The sequence below is a fragment of the Hirundo rustica genome, chromosome Z (assembly GCF_015227805.2).
Source record: "Hirundo rustica isolate bHirRus1 chromosome Z, bHirRus1.pri.v3, whole genome shotgun sequence".
NCBI classification, from domain to species: domain Eukaryota; kingdom Metazoa; phylum Chordata; class Aves; order Passeriformes; family Hirundinidae; genus Hirundo; species Hirundo rustica.
Genome location: NC_053488.1, coordinates 55,165,990 through 55,185,407, shown reverse-complemented (window position 1 = coordinate 55,185,407; position 19,418 = coordinate 55,165,990). Strand labels below are relative to the sequence as shown.

General features: G+C 34.7%; 1 protein-coding gene across 4 annotated transcripts in view; it reads left to right on the top strand.

Moving 5' to 3' along the window:
• The window catches only part of KIAA0825 (KIAA0825 ortholog), a 242,871-nt gene that overhangs the window by 123,141 nt on the left and 100,312 nt on the right, over positions 1-19,418 (top strand). For all 4 annotated transcript variants that reach the window (XM_040089698.2, XM_040089700.2, XM_040089697.2 and 1 more), the window contains 4 exons: positions 1,109-1,517; positions 5,281-5,437; positions 9,984-10,139; positions 13,229-13,323. In XM_040089698.2, the coding sequence (XP_039945632.1) occupies positions 1,109-1,517; positions 5,281-5,437; positions 9,984-10,139; positions 13,229-13,323 (817 nt within the window). The remainder of the gene's footprint in view (positions 1-1,108; positions 1,518-5,280; positions 5,438-9,983; positions 10,140-13,228; positions 13,324-19,418) is intronic.

The window sequence follows — 19,418 nt, the reverse complement described above, 5'->3', positions numbered from 1 at the left end:
CAAAAGAAAAAAATTGTATAGAACAGGAGGTGTTTTGAAGGTGATTAGATGTAAAGCTGATTCCTGGTATGTATTTTCACTTCAGGTCATGGTTCAGAAGGCTAACTTTTGGAAACATTTCATGATAAATTATTGCCATCAAAATTTTACCTGATTATTTTCAATACTATAGTATATTGTAGTACGGTGTTTTGAGTATGTAGATTGTGGCCAAGCCAGGGCCAAAATCCTTTTTTTTTTTTTTTTTTTTTTTTTTCATATATCTTCACTGCACTCTCATTTTAATCTAGAACTTCTGTATGGCTATTTTAGGCTAATTGCTGTGTGTGAACTGATATGCAAGCTGAGAGGTAAGACTCTAGGCTTCAAGACAATTGAAATTTGTATGTGTGATATCTAAACCAGATATTGTTCCTTTTCTTAATAAAAGAAAAACATTTGGAATATGGATGCAATGACATAGGGTTTTCTTGAATTGTTTGGAGATTGTGTAGAGATTGGTGCTTTTTTAAATCCTGACACCTTTTCCTATAGTTTTCATTTTAGATATGGCCTGGCTTTTGAGCAGCACAATTTCTCTGTAGTTACTTTTATAACTACTTTTATTATCTGGAGTCTTTAAAATGCAGTGCTATCTAGTGTAGATGCTTACAAGAAAGATGATAAACTGGAGTTTTGTCATTTTGAACATAGAAAGAGACTGATAAAAAGCTAGTAGTTATAAATGGAAGTAATACTCTAATACACTTAGCGCAATGCTTCAGCTGTGTAGTAAAAAAAATGGTACAATTTTGAAGACAACCTTTTACAAGTCAGAATACCTGAGTACTGTCTTTCTCATGAATCCTGTAATGACTGCACAGCAGGACTAATTGTTATGAGAGTCACAGTCTAAGTTCTACATTTTCTTTTAAGTATTGTAATTGTTTAGGCTTTGTGGGATTTATGTGCAGAAAGCATAATACAAGTGAAACTACAGTGTTGAGTACTTAAGCTTTTTATCCATTTTCAGTACAAAAGGAAGTTAGAAATTATCATACAATATTCAGAAGCAGTTAGAACTATACTCTTAATGTTAATCATTTCATTTTTTCTTTCTATTTTTAAGGCTTCACAAGGCTTGCAGCTCAAGCAGTATCTATTGTAATCAGCAAGTTACCTACAGTGATTGCATGTTTGCCTCCCCCAATTAAATACTTCTTTTTTCTGGCTGAGAGAAAAATGTCAAGAAACTTTGCTGAATTGAAGAAAGCTGGTCTGCTTGTCTGGAACTTGATTGTAATTATATGTCGGGTATTTGAGGATGGAAATACTGCAGAATTTTTAACAGGTGCGACACTTGACAGATGGAGCAAAGAAAAACTCAGTTTAGTTCGTGTGTGCTTAGAAAGTATTATGGGAAAACAGAAAAGTGGTCCTAAGCAAGTGACCCAGAAGATTATACAAAGCATTGAACAGCAAAGACCAAACTGGATTGAAAGCCAGTTGCTGAAGGCAAGAAAATTGAGCATAGACTGGTAAGAACATAATATTTTTCAAATGCTCTTATTTGCTCTTTATTTTACTGGGTTATTGGCGTGTTTATGGCTACTGCTCAATTTTAAGGAAGAGAGATGAGCAGTGATCTTATATGAAACTGATTAGTCCTTAGCATTGATGGCTTTATACCATGGGTTTTTAATTTAAGTTCATTGCTGAAACACTAAAGCATGGTTGTTTCATCAGAATGGTGTGTTCATAGTACTACAAGATTTCATGTTTCCTTGATGAGCCAAAAATGTGGACAAGTCCATTGTTATATCTTTCAAAATGTGAACAAGGTACTAAACGTATTTGTAATTTAATTTTACTGTGGTGATTAAGCGGAAGTTTTCATTGTTCATCTGTGAATAAAAAGGAAGCATTCTTTATTCTAGAACATAACAAACCCTGCGGCAAATAGGGTATATCAAAACAGGACAAGAATAATATCCTGCTATGCCTTTCTGAGAAAATACCAAATTTTCCTTCAGATTTGACATTAGGATCTTTACAGTGATTTTTCAAGAAGTTGTGTACATGTCAGTGTGTTTGTAGTCCAGTCTGTTTTAATGTTGCAGTCATGTATCATTCTGTAAAAATACCATTCATCAACTTTGCAATATTAGATTGATTTGAATTACATGATTCATGGAATTAAATTGTAACTGCTGAAAGTAAGATTGCTGGGTTTTCTTCAGTGAGTATTCTTTAAGGTTGCAGTTGTTGCTATCGTGTCAGAATTTGTATAAACAAAGGATAGTAGGTTGGAATCAGTGACACCAGTGATCAAGTTTTCATGCAGTGCTTTAAGGGACGGTATCCTGTTTCTATGAGTAGTCAGTTAATGTGGGTAGCAGTAAGCAGTAACAGTGTCACACAAACACTCATTGACGCTGACCTTTGTTATCTTTATGTTTCCATCTAATTCTGATTTACAAGATCGAAGGATTAAGAGCTTGAATCCCGATGCTAGTGACTGAAGGAGTTGTAGAATAAAAAAGCACAATGATAATTTGTAAATTGATAGTTAACACAATGGTCCCATAACACAATTTCTAATGTCACTGAGAGAATAAAAATACAAATATACTTAAAAATACAAATATAGGAAGACAATATTGTGGATAACCTCTAAAAATCAAAACTTTAGTTAATTTGCTCATCTGAAGCTGAGAATTTTGGAATTTAATATACTTCTGTATTTTTTTTTTGTAAAAATGCTGTGTTATACGTTAGGTATCAGATTGTGGAAAGTAAACATGGGAAAATGTTCCTGTATGTATACAGTGTCAACAAAAGACTGAACTGAACTAACTAACTGACTAGGCCTGGTAAATTTACGCTTCGGATAATGAAGAATACATTACCTGCTCTCCAAGTGAGCAATTATGATTATTGGTGCAGTTATGAAATTGACTCCTGACTTCAGTTGCATTTCTGCCACAGAAATCTAATATGAATGTTTTTCCATTTTTCATTCAAATATTGTGGGTCAATATCTGGGTGGAAAAAACATACAGTTTATAAATACCTGAGATATGAAATCTGGATATAAATGTTATAAATGTAAATTACGAAAATAATATATTAGAGCTGAAATTCAAATTTTCAATGAAAGTAAGTAGCAGTCACGTAACTACTAAACTAAAAGCAATCTTTCAAGAAGAGATTTATGAATATCATTAATGAAATAGTTACATTGTAGTTATGTACTATGTACTGTTGGTGTTATGTAACCATTTTATTTTTTTCTTTTTGAATTTAACCATTCAAATTATTTTCTGATTTAGCTGGATGCATGTGCATACATGTATTCATATTTATAAATGTTTATAGACTTCTAATAGACATAAATGAAAGAAAAAAAACTATTAAAAAAACCTATTTCAAAAATTTATTTGGGACTCACCTACAAAGCCATAAAAACATCTTTCAAGTACAGTTTTGTAAGTAAATTTTTTGCTTGATTTTGTGTTATGTTATTATTATCAGGATAGCTACTTGCATAAAAAGTGCAAACAGTATATATATTAACTTAATTTTAAATAATATTTCAAAAATTATAGCCATTCAGAAAATGGCAGTTGCACTCATTGCCTGTCTTGTGTACTGCCTGAAGGTATTACTATTCATTAAAATAACCTTCACTTTATGGTAGCACCAGTGCTGTAAACAGTCACGTTAGATTCTAAAAAACACACATCCTAAGAAGAAAAGAAATGTCTGTCTTTGCAAAGTAATTTGTCAAATTGAAGATTATTGTTTTTCATCATGGAGACCCTGACCTTGCTGGCTGGGTGCATATACAGATTAAGATGAATGCAGTTATTCCTTGGCTGAGGTCTGCCTCTCTCAGGGCATATTCTTGCTAATGACATGATTGATAGGCAGTCCCAAATCCAGAAAGGAAGTCATTAATCATAGGGCTGCCTGAATCCAATCATCTGCTTCACCTGCACAGTAACAGCAGTAAAGGATACATTTGGGTGCTGGCACCGATACATTCCTTTGTCAAAGATCCTTAGCTTTTTCAATGTTAGTTGCTAAGAATTTTGACAAGAAATTCAGGTTGTATCGTATGTGGCATCAAATATCAGCCTTAAGTGTGCTTTTATTTAAAGATCAATTGCTTTGAAGCTTTTCTGTAAAGTACACCATAATAACATAGTATCACTTACATTCAGCAAAGAACAAAATTATAGTTTATATTTTGAAAACTATTTGCTCTGTAGGACGTTCTGAAACTGCATGTGGAAGCAATATGATCAATGTCCAGCAGCTGTGCAGCATTTCAGAGAGCCTTTAGGTCAAACAACAACTTTCAGAAGGACTGATTTTGTAACCATGGCACACTTTCAACAGTAAACTGCAATCACAGTGGTTTTGTTTTCAGATTTTTTTCTGGGTTTTTTTATGTTTTGGGGGTTTTTACTTAAAAAACATTACAATATTAACTTTTTTAATTAATTGAGAATGCTTCTTTAGTTTATTTTAAATTAATCCAATAGTGTCTGTAGAAATGACAATATATTCTTGTTAATATTTCGAGTTCTTTACACACAAATACCTGTATTGCAGCTCTATTATTTGAGGAAAATTTTAGTACTTTTTCTTTCTTATACTTTTTTGGTAGCAATGCTGAGATAGTAATTTGTGTTTGTGTTCAGAGTCTCACAATGATCAGAGATTTGAATGCACAGTTGCGGAGACATTTGGGAATGTCACCTTCAGATTTTCATTGGTATAAATTTCACACAAATACAAAAAAAGCAAGGAACGTTATAGGGCTAAAAATTCAACAAGTGGCAAATAGTACCTTTTAAATGGTTAACAACATACCAGTGGAAAAAGTCGACTTCAATTTAAAACTTCTAACCTATATTTAGAGTAATGGCTACCTTTCTGACATGTTAATTAGGCTTTAATATGTGCTGTGACAAGCAAAGAAAAATGCACAAGAGATCGAATGTAAATGCCATTTCTAGTAGCAAAGATACTTCTCTATGGGAAACGAAAATATTTGCTACTTTTATATCCTTAGAGTAAAGAGTGTTTTAAGTGTTCATCTTTCCAATTAAGGTGATTAAAATTTGTATAATAATGTTATTTAACATGTATTGTGTGAGAGATATATGTACAACAACACTTGTGTAAGTCTACTACTTCCAGGTTTTTTGAACATGTAGTTCTAGCTGAGTTCGTATTAATATTTTGCTTTTTAGAAATTTTACTTAATACTGTACCTTTTCTATATTCTAGTGCCTCAGTCACAGTTAAAGGTGCAACATTAGAGGAAGGAGGTACTACACTTGGATTCACTGAGCATAATATAAACATGATGGTCCTGGATATCTGCCACAAACCAGGTGGTACCGAGTACCTGAGGCAAATTTATCACATCATCCGGCTCAATGAGGTAGGGAAACGGCCCTTCGACAGAGCAATTAGGTGTGTACTGGCCTGGGGCAACATCTGCTGGCAGCTAGGGGTTAGTCAAAGAGGTGATAATAGTTCTTAAAATCAATCTAGAATCCTATATTTATTTTAATAGAATCCGTTCAGTTTAGGCTTTTGTGCATTTCTACAGAAAATATTACTTTATAGGAAACACTGTAGATTTTGTTTAGGTACTTAAGACAGTAGTATGGCTCATAAACTTCCTTCAGTTTCATGCTGTAGACCATAGATGCGTTTTGGGAGTCTGAGCTCAGTTAAAAAAAAAAATAAATTAATTAAAAATATCAGTGAAGGCTGTTGAAGAATTGACTGTTACAAAAAGTAAAATTACACGTGGTTAATTAATTCTCTTGGTTTAAACAAACAAGCAACCCCTGTGGCTGTACTGAGGAAGTAAATGCATCCACATGAAATCTTACTCAATTTAGACAACTATTCAGCTAAAGTGCTTTCAAAATTACAAGAAACAAATTCAGATTTATTTGCTGCATATGGAATCTTGGCAATGTAGAAGAATGATTGCATTATTTCTATGGCTGTTCTAAATTGCCCCAAGTTACCAAAAGCATTCTGATTTTATTCACTGGAATAAACATAGGTTTGTTCAAATTGTACACTAACACAGATCTAAACAACTTAATTTAGAAAGTTCTGGTTTTAGCTTTCATTACTAAGTTCCTTGAATGCAGAAGCAGACGCTGTTAGGATCTTTGCAAGTGTACAGAAGTGTTCATAATAAAATAGAAAATAATGCAAATATAGGCAGAGTCCAGGGTTTTTCTTCTGAAAAACCTGGCAGCAGAAAACCCTGACTAGACACCTATGTCTGTAGGAAGGCCCAGAGAGCACCTTAGTATTGACACTACTTCTGAAAATCAGATCCAGCTGTTTTGTTCCTAAGTACAGGTTTAAAAACAACCTTTATGAATCTGCCTTTGGAAGCATTAGAAGCAATGTGAGCATATATGGCTTATAAATATGGCAACCTAACATTAGTACAGTACAGAATCTTTTCAAGTTTCAATTTCCAGAACAATTAACTGGTTTAGGAAGTGAAGTGAAAATTATTACTGAAAACCAAGAAAAAATGTTTGTTATAAAACAAAATCTTTTCACCTGGAGCACATTCAAGATTACTCTTAGGTATAAAGGAGTGAGGAAAAAACCACCAAAAATAGCATATAGACCAGTAGTTAGGACAGTTACCTAGGGGACAGTATATGCAGGCTCAAATCTTTATGCTTCCTGGTTTATATCAGGGAACTGAATTTGCATCTCCCCTGTCTGAACTAATTCCCCAAACCTCCATACCATTAGCTATCAGCATGGAACTTCTTTTTTTTCCCCTGTTGGATCTGTTTTGCCTTGTAGAAATAGTGGTAGAAATGCATTCTGCAATTTTTAGGGTCAAAAATAGAATCATACTCTAGTTGAAGGAATAGATTGCACATACTGGGTTTTGAGACCCTGCTCTGAGATCTGACTCCTGTGAGTATTTGGTTATTTATACAAAGTGGAACAGCTCCAATAGGAGGTATGAGGCTAAGAGAATTAGGTGGAAGAGGGACTTCAGCCTGACTTTCCACATCCCAGGTATCTCTCCTTGAATTTCTGCAGGTAGTAAGACCTTTTTTAGAAATAGAACATTTCTCAGTGGAAAAAACTATATTGTTTTAAAAAAGAAGAAGAGGATTTAACTGTATTACTTTCAATTGCCTTTGAAACAATTACAAAACATTTTAATGCTTAGCATGGCATTATGATAATGCACTTTTCAGTACCTAAATTATGTTTTATGTGCCTGCTTACCAAGAAATAGATTTGATTGTCTATTCAAAGGGCCGTTCTTCTGTTTAAAGACTCCTTGGAATGTCAAGCAATTGTGTTCCTAAAATTTGTTTAGAGATCTTTATGCTACACTGCTTAGTAATCATGTAAAAACAAAATGATGAGACAGAAAATTGTTGTTCTCAGTAATATTCCTCAGACAAGCAGGTGAAATGGATTCTTGGAAGCTGGATTTGAAAACAGAGATAGGATTTTATAATTTTTTTTAATAGATATGGTAGTATTCAAAATAGCTTAAAGCCCTTCATGTGTTTGCCAAAAATACTAAATTTTGAAATAATTTTTAGTCATGACAACCAAAGAGACAACTCTTCTGAGCTGTCAGGCTCAATAATATTCTGTATACTTAGTTTGATGTCCAGTCAGTGCAGTGGGGATATAGTTCTCATGTTTACAGATGTGACTTCATATTTTCACATTTTTGAAACACGTCCCTTTCAGAGCCTACAATATTTACGATACTAAAGGAGGTCTTAATATAATATATTTACCATTGTTGAATAAGTCTCTCCATCAAAACCAAATCCACAGTATTTTATTGAAGATGGAAAAGTACCTTTACTGAAGGCAGCTGTATACCACTTAAAGTTTTTGAACCCTGGCAAGCAGGTATTACTGAAATTGGTCAAAATCTCCTTCCTAACACCACTGTAGAATTAAGAAGCAGGCATTCTTTATTACAGCTCCAGATGCTTCAGGGATATCTCCACCAAAACAGTGCATGTCAAGTACAGAAAATCTCCTGCTTTATGTACTGCGTTTTACATATTCATTGATTTTCCTGGAATGAAAATACATATAATAATCTTTTCCTAGAGAGCCATTACATGTTCTTTCCCCCTCACACCCTTCGTACACGTGTTCATCAGTCCCGGGGGTCCCTCTGGTGGTCTCTGGTGGTCCCAGATCCCAAAGTTACCCATTCTGTGAACTGGTGTTGCTTTCCAAAAAGGGAGCTGAGATGGCATACCCAGGCTGGTTCATTATTTTGTTAATGTTTAACATGATCCTACAGAATACATATTGTGCCATTCTGAAGACTACTGGTTTTGCAAAACACGTATTTTCCCACCAGCTGAGCAAATAGTTCTTCATCTGGCAACACACGAACAGCTATTTCCAGTATTGCTTCTAAAAAAGCAACACAATCTGCTTCTGCTGGCTCTGTTACACCCAGAGGGCTGGGTTGCTTTAGTCTACAGATTTTGTAAAAATGTGTACATGGAAGGCAGTGCATTTATGAAATTTTGGTAGATTTAAGTAACCTCCTTCATGGTGGCTCTGAAATCTTTGTTATGGCATAAAGTAATGAATGAATGAATGGGGAAATAGAAATCCAGATATTTTTAAAATGCTAAATAAAAATAGCTAAAGAGGGTATGTTTTCACAGTTGCTTTGTGATGTTGTTTTAAGCAAAAAAACAACATCGCATTTTCTTCTTTTGGTTGGTTGGGGTCTTTTTCCATGCACTAAGAAAATTTTGTGATTTTCTTGGTCAGACATGACGTTTGACTGCAAGCAGCAGAGAGACAGCCCTTCTCTTTCTCTTGCCCTTGTTCTTTTCCACTCCTACGCCCCCGCCCTTGTACTAGTACTAGAAATCACGTGGTTTGTTTTTCTGGACGAAACAATTTTTTTTTTTCTCCCCTGGCTGATTTCACAATATATGCTAGTGCCAACACAAGGTAGAAACAGCTACAGTCTGTGGCCTGACAGTGAACTTGTACCTTTCAGGTCAGGCCATAGTTGGGTAAGTTTAAGCAGATGATGAAATTCTTCTTTTAGGAAGACCTACTGAGAGGCACAGGATCCCTTAATAAGTAGTTTGCATATTATTCCATCTCAGTAGTACGGCAAATAAGATAAGTTTTGCATCCACCCATCCTAATGACTCACCTTGAGTACTTGCTCCATGTTATGGACTTCATTATAATAACAATAAGCTGTTTAATTACAGTAGTTCTTCCAGTAAATGGATGTGTAGTGTGTTTCATTATCTAGTTCTTAATAAAATGGTTCTTTTTAATCAAAACAATTTATTAGCCTGCAATGATGATTTATTTACATAGTAGTCCTAAAAGTGAAAGCAGAAAAAATTGTGTCCAAAATAATCATGCATCTGTTAGAGCATTGTTTCTAAAATTGCAATGCAAATCATACTACTTCTAGTCCTTGAATGCTTAAGCAACTAAAAATAGCTCTGAAGAGTGGGAGAATACTTATTTCCTATATTAGGAACATATAGAACATGTTAATCAAATAATTGATTTAAAGTCATATAGTAATTGTTGACTGTTTTTCAAAAAGCTTAACTCAAAAGGCATGAAAAACATTTGTTGTTCACTTCTACATACACCTAGCATATATATATATATTAAATGAGAACTTATACACATAATTTGACAACAATTTCAAAACAATAGGTTAGATCATTCTATTTTGCTTAGGTTGGGTGCATGTTTTTCAAGGTTCTTGTTCACTGTAAACTGGTGATATTTTTAAAAAGGTTTCTATTTTTTAAGAGATTGTTAATTCCCTGCTGTATTAAAAGGAACTTCTATCAAGCATTCTGTAAACTTATGCTTGTAATGTAGGCAAATTTCACTTAGAAACTAGGTGCCCTGTACTATTCTGTGGTTACTCTTTCTTCCAAAAGGAATATTTGAAAGAGCAGCTGTCTTGTGAGAATTCTTCTGAAGATGGTGTTCCCTTGAGTCAATGCCTGCCTTTGACACTGAAGGTCAGAGAAGAGCAGCCTGTCTTCAACCCTTACCAGGTGTACAGACAATCCTGTGCAAAAGTATTCAACCAGGTTTGTGAAAATCTGAAACCTTGGTTTATATAATTTTTACTTGTCGGGCTTATTATGATCATGATAACGACAAAGACTGAATATATGAAAATGGAACTATTTATGTGTGTTCGCATTTGTTGAAGCAGAAAGGAATGTTATTTCTTGGGAGTCTAATGAGAGTACCCTCTACAATATCATGATGTTCAAAAAGCCATTACAATAATTTTATCTTAATTATTGCATATAGGAGCAATTTGCATTTACTTACACTTTCTGTTTTCAGTATACTGAGGGAAAGCCTATCATAGCTATGGCATTCATTACACCTATGCAATAGTACATAGGGTTACTCTTAGTCCTTTGAAAAATCATGTCAGAACTCTAAGTTCACATTCAGAATCTTCCTCATGGGTCTTTCACAGATATGTTGAACAGTTAAGTAAAGTAAAGACTGCTTTAGAAATACAAAGATTTTACAGAACAGTGAGATTAAGCAGGGGTAAAATACAAAAAAACCTGCATCAGTTTCTCTGTTTGTATTTAAACAATATAATTACAGTGCTTGTAATATGAAATCTCTGCTGGACCAATTAATTACACAAAATGCTAAATGGTTTCTGATACTACTTTGATATTTAAAAATCTTATGCCATTCTTTCTCACGTATTCTTAATATGTCATCTACATTTTTGATTCCAGAATTCATTCAAATATTTGAAAAAATGTGGTATTACAGTCACACAAAATTCACTTTACAGACTTGTGTGGAAATGCATCCCTGCTTATACACAGTGTAATCTCCTAGCCCAGTTTTGACTATTTTGGTCTATTTCATTAGTTATGTTGCTGTAAAATATCCTTTTTTTTTTTTTTTCCCCTGACTTGTTTAATTAATGCTTAATCATTGTCATGTTGCAATAAAAGTGTTAATATCCTGAAAAAGGAGACAAATACCCATTCCACAAGGCTTCTCAAGGCTTCTCACTCCAGAAAAACCTGCTTTGTAGAATCCCTGAATCAATAGAATCATAGAATAGCTTCAGTTGGAGGGGACCTTCCAATCAAGAATCACAGAACCACGGAATAGGCAAGATTGGAAGGGACCGCAGTGGTCATCTGGGCCAACCTCCCTGCTCAAGCAGGGTCATCCCAGAGCGCATGGGCAGAGAATTGTGTCCAGATGGTTCCTGAGTATCTCGAGTGAGGGAGACTCAACAGACTCTCTGGGGAATCTGTTATGATGCTTGGTGACCCAGGCAGTAAAGAAGTTCTTCCTCATATTCAGCCCAGAAAGCCAAGTGTATCATGGGCTGCATCAAAAGGAGCATGACCAGCTCATGGGAGTTGATTCTGCTCCTCTACTCCATCCTAGTGAGACCTCATCTGCAGTGCTGCATCCAGCTCTTGGGTCCCCAGCACAGGAGGGACATGGACCTATTGTAGCCAGTCCAGAGAAGGGACACCAAAATCACTAGAGGGATGGACCACTTCTCCTATGAAGAAAGGCCAAGAAAATTGCAATTGTTCAGCCTGGAAAAGAGATGGCTTTGAGGTGAATTAATTGCAGCCTTGCAGTTCTTGATGGAAGCTTACAAGAAAGATGGAGGACATTTTACATGAGCATGTAGTGACAGGACAAAATGGAACGGATTCAAACTGACAAGAGAGTAGCTTTAGGTTAGATATTAGAAAGAAATTATTTCCTATGAGGGTGGTGAGGCACTGGAACAGGTAGCCCAGAGAACTTGTGGTTGTCTCATCCATTTAAAGCATTCCAGGCCATGCTGGGCAGAGCTCTGTGAGAAACCTGGTCTAGTGAAAGGTGTGCCTTACCCATGGCAAGGAGTTGGAACAAGGTGATCTTTCAGGTCCCTTCAAACTCCAACCATTCTATAATTATCTTCTCTGATTCTATTTCCAAGCTTAATGATGTTATTGAATAATTCAGTTTCTTTTACCATGAAATTGCACATTTATTGATGGTGTGGGAATGCCCATTTATAAAACAGTGGTCAGTATATCTGAGTGTCTGGTTTCCAATGAAAATTATTGCCAGTGCCTGTGGAAGATGCCAGAGCACTGGCAAGGTACCTTTTCTTATTCATTCACTTTCCACTTTCTTAGTATTTTTTTTTTTCTTGTTATCCTTATTTCCCTTTCATACTCTGTATTTCAGCTTTGTTTTTCTACTTACTTTAACATGCATGGCAAATATGAGGGTTAGGGAGTAAATTAAGGAGAAAGAAAGTGATAAAATATGTATGGAAGGAAGAGGAGGGATTGCAGTAATTCCACTCTCCCAGAGGAACCAAGTGCTGTCTGTAAGAAGAAAAAGATGTACTCCAAGTAATACTTTACTGTTATTTAGGTTTATTTCCATTGTTTTGACTTGCTTAAACATTTGTTTAAACTAGTCAGTGCTATTTTAATGTTAGGATAATGACTTTATACTTATTTCCTTCCAAGAAGATTGAATTATAGTCATTTCTTGACCATTGCTGACAATGAAAAGGAATATTATGCAGCAGGATTTACTGGTTTTTTAAAAGTAAGGATGTTGTGTATGGTCTTTTGTCTGCCCACTGATAATGCAGATTGCTTTTTTTAATTAAATAAGCTGAATGGGGTTATATATGTTCATATTGTCTAAATTTAATGCCTTTTATAATACAATGTTAAATCACTCTAATTTTGATACAGGTTACATCTTGAATTCCAGCTATACCAATTTTTTCATGACAAAACTTTTTGCTGACAGCAGAAAATGCAAATTGCTGTTACATAAAAGTTACCAACTATTTTGCTTTTCTAGCAAAGAGTAAAGTTTTCAGACAAAGCAGTTGATCAGAATGCCATCAATAATTGGAAGAATATGGTTCAAAAAACTGATCTATCTTTTCACAAATAGTGGCTATGTCCCTAATTAATTAATTGCTGTTTTATTGGAATAAAAGCCTTCTTCTGTGGACATGATTGATAGCATCTTTCTAAGTCCTCATTCTAGACCCCCACCTCCCCCTGGTTAGTATATCGCAGCTGGAGCTTAAATGTACTGATCATATTAATGCTGATTAATAACTAACTAGCTCCTTGCCATATATCAACAGTCAGCCATAACTGAATGGAACTGGGATTGGTCAAACTTGCTGCAAGGTTATTTGGGACAGAATCAGATGGCCTTCAGGGAGCTGCTGACTCACAGGTAACGAGATTTTGGCAAATAATTAAATATTCCTTTTGTATTCTTGACTTTGTAATAGTGAATACACAGATTTTACTGGTGAATTTTATAAAATAAATGCTGCATTTCTTTTTAAATATGCAGTCTTAAAATGGAGCAACATTTTTTGTGTAGCATTTGATCCATACTCAGATGGTGTTCAATTCCTGTTTTGAGGTGTATAATGTGTTCCTTCTGCCTGAGACAGAAGTATATGAATATATGTTGATATTGCACTTAAATAATGCTTTGGAAAAAAATTGGTAACCTTTGCAAACGTTGGAAATTTTGGCACAGAATTTAGGCTATTTTTACTCAAGTTGCAAAATATCTTAAATTCAGTTGGGGGCATGACAAGTGTAGCTAGAAATAGCGTTTCTTTAATAGTTTTTAATTAATGAAACTTATTCTCATATTTTATTGCCTTTTCACTTCTAAAATGTAACTTGAATTCAAAACCTTCAACTTCTTAAATTCAGAAAAATTTAGATGGAATTTCGGGCTGTTTTTTGGTTGTTCGTTGTTTGTTTTTTATTAATATTTGCCACTTGTGAAAACTGGAGAACTTACATATTGCAGACTAAACTAAGACACTCCCTTGTTAATTCTGAATTCTTCTGATGATACCTAATAAGATTCTGTCATCTTTTGAATAAGACTGTTCCTCTATCTAGAAACCAGAGTGACAATTTCAAAAGTATGTGAATTTGCATGTCATAAAGGTTTTCAGGTTTTTGTCCCATTTTCTCCATTTATCACTAGCAGTTAGTCTTAAACATTTAATTCTTCTTTCATTTCATATATAAAATACTTGTTCAGTCTGTTTTGAGTCTTCCGTCTTAATTCAGATAAGATTACTTCTTTCCCTACCCAAATTGTTCTTTTCCAAAAGTTTAATTGCACAAGAAATCATGCCAGCAAAAAATTCTTATTCAGTTTTCTTCTTGATGTTCTTTGTTACCTGTTACCAGAAAAAATGTGAAACTTCACAAACTTTTTGTGTTAAATGTCAGAGACAATACAGTACTATTTTTTTTCTTTGAAGGTTCTGCTGTTGATTGCTATCACATGTCCTTCATTAAAAATGAAATATATTGTCCTTTTAAAAGAGACTGTCATAGAAACTCCTAGACTAAAACTGGTTCTCAAACTTATGATGTTATTTTCATCAATATGAGCCAAAGGGAGCAGAGGACTGCTTTGATTTGCAGAGGAAATATTTTGTGTGGACATTTCATATTCAGTGTTCACTTAAAGCACATTTTTCTTTTGATCTCTTTATAGGTGTTAGAAAGAAACCATGTGTATTCCTCCTCTGTCCTTCTCTGTGTTTCACAGCCTTATTGTATCATCTATTTTTTTATTTAATGAATTTCCTAATTGTTGTCATCTTTTCCTGATTTGAATATGCCTTATTATATTGCCCTTCTACATGGTAAGGAAATTCTCATCTTGAAGTGACATTATGCAAGTCAGTTAGACTTGAGAGTCAATTAGATTAGTCAGTTAGACATGGATGTATTATTTCAACCACCCTACAAACCAACAGATCACTTAGATCCACTGTGATCATAAAGTAGAATAGCTGATCCATACCTGCCATAGCAACCAGCATCGTCAACACAATTTGTCTTTATGTGGCTTTATTTTTATCACAGCTAAAGTATGTCTTCTCATATTTTCCACCTGACTAGGATAATTCTAGCTGTTCTTGTGGCTACCCAAGCAAGCTTTGCAGTAAGACTCAGATGAGCCATGTCTTTAGGTGATTCTTCATGATCCTTCCTAGAACTGGATAAATTTCAGCCTTACTTGTGCTCAAGACTTGATGTTCAAGCTGAATAAGTGCATGATTATTTTGACCTCCCATTTATGGTATTCCTAGTCTGTTTCTACTGATTTCCCTCCTGAGATGAGTTAAACAAAACCACAGGCAGTACTTGAACTGTGTGAGAACTATCAGTTTATAAAGTGGAGCACCATAATATTTTAATTACTCCTTTCTTTGACACAAGCTAAAGCTTTCCCTGAATTGCTATGTCTGTACAGGCAAAAATACTTGTTTTCACAGTGATGTTGGAATGATATTTATTTCCTACTTTTCATATTTCAGGAAAAAATACTGTCAGTTGCATATGAAGTTTAAAAAGCATGGTCTTTCTTTTGAGGAAAAAAAAATTGAAAATGCCTAGGGGACTCATTTACAAGGCAAATGCTCCCCTAACCTAGTTAATCACTGAGTTAAGTGAGAGGGTGTTATGAGAGCATTGTCCCAGGGCCAGCAAGTATTAGGCAAATTAATTGGTTGGTGGTTAGGGGAAAGTAAAAGACTTTTAGGACTGGTTAAAAAGGGAATGAATTGTTGTCTACTACTCTTCACTGGCTTCACACAATGATGGGAATCTAATCCATCCGTTCCTATGATCCTCAAAGTAAAAGTGCCCAGGAAATTCTTCAAATTAAAGATATGCTGATTGTAAGGCCCCAGAATCCTCTCACCGAGTTCCTCAAAGGTGCTTACAGGGCTTTATATATGTACCCTGAGTTAGATGCAAGGGAGGAATACTGACAAGATATTCCTCAAGAGTCAAAACAACAAAAAACTTAACTGGGAAACTTGAGAAACTCAGGGAACTTTAGAAAAAGATTAAAGCAACATTGAATGAATATAAAGCATTTCACAAAACATTAATTTAACGAGCTGAAAGCCCATTCATTTTAATAAACTTCAACCCATCTGATTTTAATTTACTCAAAAATAAATAGTATGTATGTGTACATATAATATAAATATAGTTTGAGCTGCAAGAATAAAAGCTAAAATGTATTTCTCAATTATACTTGAAACAGTATCTTTTAGTAATAAGATCATTAACATTCAACTAACTTATGAACTTGATTTACACAAGTTTTAAAAAATATCCTGCATAATTATACAGATACATGCTGCTTTTTCAAGCGTTGGGCTCACTTGTTCATCCTTAGCTACTCCAATAACAAATGTGGGTTCCTTTGTTCCTTTAATACATATAATAAAAGAAGAAGAGCAATTATTATTTAATTACTCATATCTCAACTTTTAATTATTGTCCTGTTCATAAAGGTACAACTGTTACTGTCTGGCCAAATCAGCATATTGAAAATCTGCAAGAAGTACTTAGCAGTAGACAAAAAGCTGGTGTGTTGTCAACATTGAGGCATGATTCCAGAGCACAGTACCATGTTTATGTACTCTTCTTTATATAAGTTAAATTTATGACCATTTGTTTTCAGAGAAATATCTTGGCAACTGGTACATGGTTAGAAGAAATTATTATTTTGCTGGGCTCTTTGAGATGTGACCTGCCTTCTGCCGTTGTACAGGACTTTCAGGTGCACTGAATACATAACAATAATGTAAATATATTCCTTTCACTATAAAGAGGAAAAAAAGAGGCATTCTTGTAAAGTGAAGCCATCATCCAATATTGCAGTTATCTGCAGTTCTGAGGAGGAATGACTGTGATTCCTTCCTCTGTGCGTAGGGAAGTTTTGCGAAGCACTGGTGTCTGTGCAGGGACAAGTAGTGATTTAGCTGGAATGATGTAGAACCTGCTACAGGAGCACACTGGGAGCTACAGGAACAGACAGAGAAGAATTCATGACTGGCAAAGCCAACAACAGTCAGGACCTTCAGAACAGAACACATAACAACTTAGTAACTGAGAGGGGAATGGGAATGTGGTTTTTTTATCGTAAGTGCATCAGGTGAGAAACAGTAACAAGTTTGAAAAACTATAGAAATTGAAACTAGTATTTGTTCAAGTGAATAAGAAATGCTATTAAAATGTCTAGACTGAAATTTAGAATATGATTTCCAACAGATAAGCCAGTGTAGCTGAAGAAAAACTTTACAGAAAATGTTTATACAGTAATGTGAGCTTAAATAATTTTAAGTTGGAACAGGATAGACCAAGTACCTAGTCAGCTTTTGGTCGTGTGTTGATAGATATTCTGAACTGACCAGCAGCTTCTGAAAGTAGAAAACTTGGTGATGTTTGGCTTTAAGGAAACTGTAAAAAATGAATATGTTTGGTTTTTTTACTAAAACTGGATAAAATCAGTTTATCTTACTGGCTTTTCAGTAAGCTTTGTTGCTACAGCTACAAGTGAACTATTATTGATGGTTGGTGAAGAGCTAGGATGCCATTAATACTGCAGTAATCATCATCTGCTTGGTGTTACTATAATTGATGCCCTTATAATGCATATGAGAGCATTTGCTGCAAAATATGTAAAAACTCTCAGATCCCTTGGACTACAGATTTTTTCATAACATAGTCCAGACTGCATTCTTTCTGATGAATTACTGGGCTGTTTACAAGTGGGTCTGTTTTTTGGACAGGTAGAAATTATCATTAGAAGCAGAGTGCTGCCCTAGGATTGAGAAAAACTTGTACCTTTTAATAAAGAAGACTAGTGTCTCCTTATTAAAATCTTTTCAACTGTACTGCATTTTGCAAATTCATTTGTTAATATAGTTGTGGCATTTGTTCCCTATATTACAACTAGGTGATAAAATTATGTGTTTTGACTTTGATTAAGCTTAATAAAACTGAAGTAAGAAAATCATTAGAATTTTGAATGATTGCAGGGCAAAATTTGCATAGTTCTTGTATATTCTAGTGAATACACAGACACCATCTGTTGAGAATGATAGCCATATGGTGAACTATTTATAGAAAATGTTTATATTCATTGTGTTGTTGATTATCTCAATATCCAGAAAATGCACTTTTTAAAATCTAGTTTATCAACATGTGGAAAAGTTTATTATGTGGTTTTGAAACTGGAAAGAGTGCCAGCAAACTGTGTTTTGTTGTCTGTGAAAAATTTTTTATAAATCTTTACAAAAACCTAAATCTGAGAAATGAGTGGAAAAAACCTCCAGGGTATTAAAAGGTAGGAAGTTCTCTAACAGTTTTCTCTGTGGAAGAAACAAATGATGGAAGTGCAGTAACTGACATGATGCCAAGGCAGAGAGCTTATCAGCATGGCAGAGGACAGCAGTCTTACATCTAGTATACTTTTAGATATGTTAATGTCTTCTATACTGCAGATGCTCTCAGACCTTTTGTATCCAAATTTGCTAGCTATTGGAAATTCAAATTATTGCTACAGCTACAAGTCAACTATTAGTGATGGCTGGTGAAGACCTAGGATGCCATTAATACTGCAGTAATCATCACCTGCTTGGTATTACTATAAATAATGCCCTTATAATGCAGATGAGAACAGGCTTTCTAAAATGTATGGGAGGCTATGAAAGGTAGTGTCTCTTTGTTCCTGTATCAAAAGAAGCAGGTGAAAGGTATTACTCCATTATTGTACATCTCTTGGTTAATCACGAAGTCAGGTTTAGACCCTAGTGCGGATGTACCAAAAAAAACCCATGGGATTTTGTGGAAAATCTCACTTTGACCTTTCTGGGTAAGCAAGGATCCTGTTCCATAAATGAGTTGGTCAATAACAAGGTGTATGTCACATCTGTCACCGTAAGGATTATCCTTCGTCTGCTTATCCTCTTCTGACATAGCTAATCAAACCGTACTGTGACCTTAAAAAATCTGTCAGAAGTAGGCTTAGTTCCCTGCCTGGCACTTTTCAAGCATTGGTGGCAGAACATACATCAGTAAGCAAAAGGGAACAGTATTACAGACTGCCACTCAAGCCCCTGTCATGTATACAGTTACAGCATGAATTTCACAAGTAAATGAGGTTAAAGATGAGGCTCCACACATGCAGTACACTTTTCTGATTGTTATCAGTCTCTCTCTTCTGCAGGTATATTGATTAATGATATGAAAAAAAAAAATTCTCTGGTGACAATCTCCAACAAAAAGTGCTAAAAACTAAGGATTGCCATTTCCTATTTAACCTTACTTAATACAAGCTACTTTTTAATACTTGGAAGTCCTTTATGATGAGGCCTTTGCTAGCCTTCTGATACTAAAGTATGTACTTATCAGCTCTCTTTTAGTTAACAACTATAAAATTGCTTAAATAAAGTTTCATGCTAATTTGATGCTTTTTTCATT